The sequence below is a fragment of the Arachis stenosperma genome, chromosome 10 (assembly GCF_014773155.1).
Source record: "Arachis stenosperma cultivar V10309 chromosome 10, arast.V10309.gnm1.PFL2, whole genome shotgun sequence".
In the NCBI taxonomy this organism is placed as follows: Eukaryota; Viridiplantae; Streptophyta; class Magnoliopsida; order Fabales; family Fabaceae; genus Arachis; species Arachis stenosperma.
The window spans coordinates 6,979,607-6,986,450 of NC_080386.1; the positions used below are offsets into that span (position 1 = coordinate 6,979,607).

Here is a 6,844-nt window from a genome sequence, read left to right on the forward strand (position 1 = left end):
TTGCTACATATACATGCCGGGATTCAAACTCCAACCCTCGCTGAAATGGACGAGTGAACTAGCCACTCAAATTAACTTGATAAATCAATTTAATTCCTAACTTTTAAAAATGATCAAGTCCCCCTCTCAAATGAGTCAATAGAAGTGCATTTTTTTAGAATATAAACTTAATTGGCTATTTCAAAAATCAACAATGATCAAACTGAATTATCAAACGAATTCTAGAAACTAAATAAAGTGGACATTACCTTTTTTTGATGCAACACATCCCAAGTGACAAAGCAAAGAACTTGGGGAGTTCCGGTTTGAAGTTTAAGGAAGGAAATCAGGGAGGTTTCTGGGGAGAAGAAGACATCACCCACTACATCCATGGAAGTAGCGGCGGCGATCCAAAATTGGAAGGAAGGTGGTCTCCGGCGACTCGTTTCCAGAAAGAGGAAGAATTAGAAAAAGACCCATCCCTGGTTCTCTTTTTTTTTTTTTGGTTTGCATCAGATATCCATCAGGCCGAAAGCTCAATGACTAATCCCTCGGGTATTGCAGAGGCACACAAAGTGGGCGATCCTCCCAAGCAAGTAAGCTCCATTTCCATCCTTCAGTGAGTATCTAACCCGGGAGAGATGGTTAAGGGACACAGATCCTCATCTATCTGTGCCAACTTGCGTTGGTCCCATCCTAGGTTCTCTGATTCTCTGGTTTCCTTGTTCTGGGCTTCAGTCCAACGAAGCCCAAAAACAAAACAGATTTCAGTTTTAGAATTTGTTGGATGTCAGTTTTTTATTTATGGGATTTCTTTTATTGGACTTAAAACCTATTTTTTCTCAAGGTAAATATTTAGGCCCATTTAGTAAACATTACTATACGAATCCAAACAATACATTAAGGGGGAAAAAAAGATAAAGAAAGAATAACTCAAATTAAGGAAGGAAAAAACCGAAAAAGAGAATAACGATAAAAACACATTGGAATAGCTATTCTGAAATTACCAAAAAAAAAAAAGAAAATTCTAATTTCGTCGTGTTCTTCTCTGTCCCTACCTCCGTCAGCCTCACCTGGCAAGCCGGCCGACCGCCTTCCGTTACGTCCGGCCGGGTGTCTGTTCCGCTCATCTCGTCGGAAGCTCCACTCATCTCCGACCTCCCACTCTCTCTCTGTCATTTCCGAGGTACCGTGTGTGATATTCTTTTGCCATTAAATCCATTGATTTGAATTTCAACCTATCTATTGTTGACCTCAATTATGTAAATATGTTATCTACTATAATAATCGGTTGCTCTAGTGTTGTTTTGTTCCTAAATACCTAGGGTTTAATTTATACTCTCGTGGCCAATAAAAATCCTATATTACCATGTTATTTAGCTGCCTAGTCATGTTCTTTTAGTTTTATGATTCTACCAGTAAAGTTTAGCTGAGACTTCACAATTTTCCCTAAGCTCTTGAGCCTCAGAAGTCATGGCTTCGATCCTGTTGTTTTCAACTTTGATATCTTTGATTCTGATGATTATTCTGTGTGCATAATAAGTTTGTTTTGCTTTTTGAGTATTTCTGTTGTCTATTCTCAACTGTTAGATTTTTAATTTATTGATATTTGTTTTCACAGGGCAGCGATTTTCTTTTTGAGTTGTCCTGACTCCTGGGTCTTAAGTCGAAAATTGTCTTAATCTTATTGGGGATTAGGCGTAAAGAGATGCCTCGAGACGTATCGCGATCAAGATCGCCTCCCCATCGGCGTAGGCATTCGCCGTCTCCTATTGGACACAGGCATAGCAGGAGGAGCAGAAAAGACAGAAGTCGATCTCCTTATTCATCCTACTCTCATAGCAGGTGACGCCTTTTGTATGATTAATTGATTCGTTTTCTTTATGATAGAATACTGTATCCTTCATATTGAGTTAGAATTACGGAGGACTTTATGATTTACGATGTATTTGTTGCAAAATATGAATCTTAAACACTTATATTCATGGAAATTTTGTATCTTTTTTCCCCTTATATTGTAAATTTGTAGAAGTAGGAATGATTTCAATTCATATTTGTTTACTATTGATGTTATCTCAAATGTTCAATGAATGCAAATTTCTGTATTTGGTATATTAGATTTGTTTTCAGGTTGGATGCTGAATGGACAAAACAAGGATATTAAACAGATGTAATATATATCTCCCAAATTTCAATTGACACTATAAACTTGAGAATATTGCAAGGTTTTTTTAAGTGGTTTGGGGTTAATTATGAGGTGATATGGGTAAAACGATGTGTTTTAGTAGGACTGTTTACCTTTTATTATATTAATTTGTGAAAAAAGTTATGAAATTTAGGCTGCACTTGTTTTCATTATCATAAAAGGTTTCCTTTTTGCTTTTGTGTTTTACATATTATTTTTATTTTCTTTTTCATATTTTGAAAAACATTTTTGCTTTTTATTTGGCACAAGTCACAACCATTGCCTTGTGACAGCAGTGGGGAGCTAGATTTCTTATTCTTTGTTTGGATTCTCCCTTCTATTCAGCAGCTTGGCCACTTAATGAGGACATTCTATTATGTTGAATGACTCATAGTTCTAATTTATAAGGATTAGGCATTTTTGTCATAACTGTTTGGTGTTGATGATGCTTATTTTCAGAAATTTTTATTGGGTTTCTTTCTTTTTGAGGGCTTTTCTATTGTTATGTGGAGTTGTTAGTCTTCAATAACATTTATATACACCATAATAATATAGTGAAAAAGATAGGATATATGCCATCTATAACCAAATTAGAAGATCAGTTCGTAACTTGGGAAGTGAGAGATGTGAGCAGGTGGTGGGTGCTGATGATTTTTTATTGCCCTTGCTCAATTGTGACATTTGCTTCTTCATGTGGTAAAAAGATGGAGCACACAATGGTTAATAGCAATTGATGAGGTAACTGTATATGTTTTTGGCTTTAGTGTGGTAGACAGTGGGTAGGTGTTATGTTCACTTAATATATCTGTTAATTTGCACTAGTTCATTGCTTATGATCTTCTGTGTCATCGTACAGGCGAAAAAGTCGCTCTATTTCACCAAGAGGCCACAGAAGCCGTTCCCCAACTCCGAGGCGCCATAGAAGTCGATCTCCAGCCACGAAACGATATAGAAGACATAGAAGCCGGAGTTCTTCGCTATCTCCTGTTCACAAGTCTTCCAGTTCAAGTCTTGGGTCAATAGAGCAGAAAAATGTTGTTGACAAACAAAGGAAAGAAGAAGAGAAGAAAAGGTAGATGATTCATTTGTCATGAGTTCTAACTCTATTCCTTCTTCACTTATACTGGAGCTATGGCATAGGATGGAACTTATGATTTAGTGATTTACTAATGGATAGCTCCTTATGGTTCATGGTGATAATTTCAGTTCTTATGTGTTGCTTGTAATTCACTACTAGAAAATCGAGACCTTAAAATATTCTGTCTGAAAAACAAATGTGCATATTCCGGGTAAGACAACTACTTCCTGGAAAAATAGAAAAATTGAAGACGAATGTTACCACTGTAAACCTTTGTAACTGTTTCTAATTCTTTGGTGAAAGAGATCTGGTCATCTCAAATTTCCCCGGTAGAACTATTTCAGAATTCTGCTGTTGACATCCTCCACTTTTGTGGTCTAATTGTCCTTGCATCTAAATTTTCTTAATAGATTTGACTTAGGATATTTGCATTTTAGAACACAAAATCTTTTCCTAGGTTGAGCTATGGAATACTAAGTTTTGCTCTTTATCCTCTCTCACGATGCACTTCCTATGTGACCATAGTGATTTGTTGACTAGTTTATGATTCAAGTCTGTAAAAGAAGACAAAATTACATAAAATAATAGGATATTGAATCTCTTTTTTCATCAGATTTCTCATGAGGCAGTGTTTCTCTCTGTTTTGAGAATTAACACATGCTTTCTGCAGGGGATTTCTCTCACTAATTTTGATCCTCTCCTACTCTAAAGCTTTCTAATTTATTTTCCTCTGTATGGTCATTTGGTTGTTCTAATAGGATTTCTTATCCTTTCTCCCTTTTTTTCTAAATTTTTTTGACTCGCAGAAAAATTAGATTGCATCCCTCCTTTAATGTGATAAGGTCTATTATTGATCTTTTATCAGTGGGCTGTGGTTATATTTTAGGGTTGTATAATTGATCTAATCCTGTAAGCCACATCTAAGGTTCTAGGAATTGGACTTGCAGATTAGTTACCCATGTTCAGGTAGTTTGGTTATGGTGTTCCTTTAAGTGAAGCTTTTCCTTTTGGCATAGTTGTCATTTAATGAGTTTCTCTCTGGCTCAACAGAGTGAATATTATTTTCAGTAGGATGAACATATGATTTTTATAAATTTTTCTGATGCTTTTGGCACAACTGTCAAAAGAGAAGACCTATGTTAAACAACTAACTTGTGAAAGATGTTTAGTGTAAAAGTTCCAAATATTTCCATGATTAGTTTAAAATTTCAGCAGGTTACTTGAATTTCGTCTCCACGGGCTTGTCTGAAGGAAGGTACTGCTATAATTCAACTTGTTATGTTTGATGATCAAATTGGCTAATGGCTGCCTCATTTATCTACTGTTCACCAGTTTTGAAACTGATTTGTTTGGATCAGGATCCAATAGAGGTATGCCTTAAAAGCATAACCGTTTTTTTGTGCATTTGTCGTCATGGAGGTTAGTTTGCGATTGATTGTGGTTTTCATTAAGTAATTTAGGAAAGGGTAGAAAGAAAAAAAATGAAGAAAAGCCTAGTGTCCAGCTGTAGTCCTTAGTTCTGTATGATGGAAAACATGAGTTCACTTTTGTGTGGCATTCTCTTCTGTTTGAGTGGCCATTTTCATGCTTAACATTTTGTATATTTTCACAGGCGTCAACAGGAAGCGGAATTGAAATTAATAGAAGAAGAGACTGCAAAGAGAGTTGAAGAAGCCATTCGTAAGAGAGTTGAAGAAAGCTTGAACTCCGAGGAGGTTCAGGTCGAGATTCAAAGGCGGTTGGAAGAGGGACGAAAGAGACTAAATGTTGAAGTCACAGCCCAACTTGAAAAAGAAAAAGAAGCTGCTGTTATTGAAGCTAAACGGAAGGAGGTATATCATATGTGTTTCTAATCACTCCACCTCTGTTGTGCTTTCCCTGCTTTGGGAAAATAATTAATAGGATGTACTCAAGACTTAGTTCATTTTACATCATTAGCATATTATATAGGTACCATTTTAGGGCCTTGGTGTAACATTAATTCTTGTGATGCCTAAAGTTCTATGTCTGCATTGCACTTTGAAGTCATGTGGAAAACTTGTTAGATTATGTATGTTTCGGTGCAGGAACAAGCTCGGAAAGAAAAAGAAGAACTCGAGAGGATACTTGAGGAGAACAAGAGGAAGACCGAAGAAGCTCAGAGAAGAGAGGCTCTAGAGCAGCAGAGGAGGGAGGAGGAACGATACAGAGAGCTCGAAGAGTTGCAGAGGCAGAAAGAAGAGGCCATGAGAAGGAAGAAACAAGAAGAGGAGCAGGAACGTTTGAACCAAATAAAGTTGTTGGGTAAAAACAAATCCCGACCCAAGTTGTCATTTGCTCTAGGATCCAAATGACTTTGGCAATTTACCTTTGAGTCTATTATTTGGCCTGAACTCGTATTCGGCTTTTGTAATTTTGATGAAACTTTGTAGCCTCCTCTGCTCCTCATGACACCTTTGTATCTGATTAAAACATTGAATTAGATTCCTCCATTGCCCCCACCTAGTTTTTTTCTTTTCTTTTTTTTTTTTGGGTCAGATCCCCACCTAGTTTGTCATATATTTTGTGTCTTTGATGGTCTCTTTTTTCTTTTTTCTGTTGGGAAATGATGCTCACTATAGATGAAAGGGGGCAACATATGTCATTGATTGGGCTAATAGGCCCATTGGGCTTGATAAAATTTTGTTTCTGATGGCAGCCTTTACATTCATAAGCGGAGGGAACAACATAGTGTTCCTGTTTTCTCCCCGAGAATTTTGTTAGATCACAAAGACAAAGGGTATGACTAAATAAAAATACGGTGAGAAGTTTTATGAATAAACTCTAATTTTATATGTCAAATTTATTTATAAAAAATTTCACCACAATTTTCTTCCCAACAAAATACTACTAACAAGAAAAGCTGCAACCCTACTGAATCAGTTGAATCTCTACATGGAGCTTGACCACACTGTAAGGTTTCATGCTATGTAATTATCATAGAATTGAGGTGGTTGCCAAGGTTCCCTGTACAATTTGCATTTTACCTCTCAAACAAAACCAGAGAATATGTCCTTTCATGTGTTTTCACATGACCATATCTAGAGATATATATTCACAATCTTAAAAATGCTGTTGTGTTCTTATTATAATATATAGTTAGATCCGCCACGTTTAATCTATTGTTATCCCGCTCCATTATAAGATGAAAATCCATACACCTTTCTATATACTTGAAAAAGCACAATCATATTTGAAAATCATTTTTAATAAATACTGTAATACTAGCACTACATTGCAACAATGCAAAAGAGAAAGTAACGAAAAGGCAATCGAATACTAAGAAATTGAAATAGAAATGGGAAATGAAAGTAGGGGAATGATGAGGGTAAGATTGGGTGTGAGAGTGTCAGAAGAGAAGAGAAGTGAAAAGTTTTTGGTGACCCACATGCATGCATGATGATGTATCATCATTAACATATAATTGCCAAGACGAGTTGACCCTGACAGTTGAAACCAACCAGAGAATGCCACGTAGAGAGACAAGGTACGTGGACCCCCCAAATGGAGAAAAGAGACAGAGCAGATGAGTGCATTGAATTCAAGGTGCAGTGCCCGATGCATGATGCATGATGCATGCTGAA

At 36.5% G+C, this 6,844-nt stretch overlaps 1 protein-coding gene across 5 annotated transcripts; it reads left to right on the plus strand.

Annotated features, from left to right (window-relative positions):
- Positions 1–927: 927 nt before the first annotated feature.
- Positions 928–5,722, plus strand: LOC130954707 (uncharacterized protein At1g10890). Of its 5 annotated transcripts, none has more exons than XM_057881466.1 (5): positions 928–1,165; positions 1,601–1,824; positions 3,021–3,236; positions 4,855–5,074; positions 5,309–5,722. In XM_057881466.1, the coding sequence occupies exons 2-5, from the start codon at positions 1,688–1,690 to the stop codon at positions 5,573–5,575; spliced, it is 840 nt and encodes a 279-aa protein (XP_057737449.1). In that variant the 5' UTR covers positions 928–1,165; positions 1,601–1,687; the 3' UTR covers positions 5,576–5,722. The 5 variants fall into 5 exon arrangements, 4 of the variants coding, with proteins under 4 accessions (XP_057737449.1, XP_057737451.1, XP_057737450.1 ...); XM_057881468.1 differs by having other exon boundaries at positions 932–1,165; positions 1,601–2,902; XM_057881467.1 differs by lacking the exon at positions 928–1,165 and adding an exon at positions 1,288–1,466.
- Positions 5,723–6,844: the final 1,122 nt, after the last annotated feature.

What these genes read in the sequence shown, in the direction of transcription:
- LOC130954707 (XM_057881466.1), top strand. Translation starts at nt 1,688, where the DNA reads ATGCCTCGAGACGTATCGCGATCAAGATCGCCTCCCCATCGGCGTAGG. An exon ending in TCATCCTACTCTCATAGCAG is followed by an intron (nt 1,825 to 3,020) that starts GTGACGCCTTTT and finishes GTCATCGTACAG; the next exon opens with GCGAAAAAGTCGCTCTATTT. An exon ending in AAAGAAGAAGAGAAGAAAAG is followed by an intron (nt 3,237 to 4,854) that starts GTAGATGATTCA and finishes ATATTTTCACAG; the next exon opens with GCGTCAACAGGAAGCGGAAT.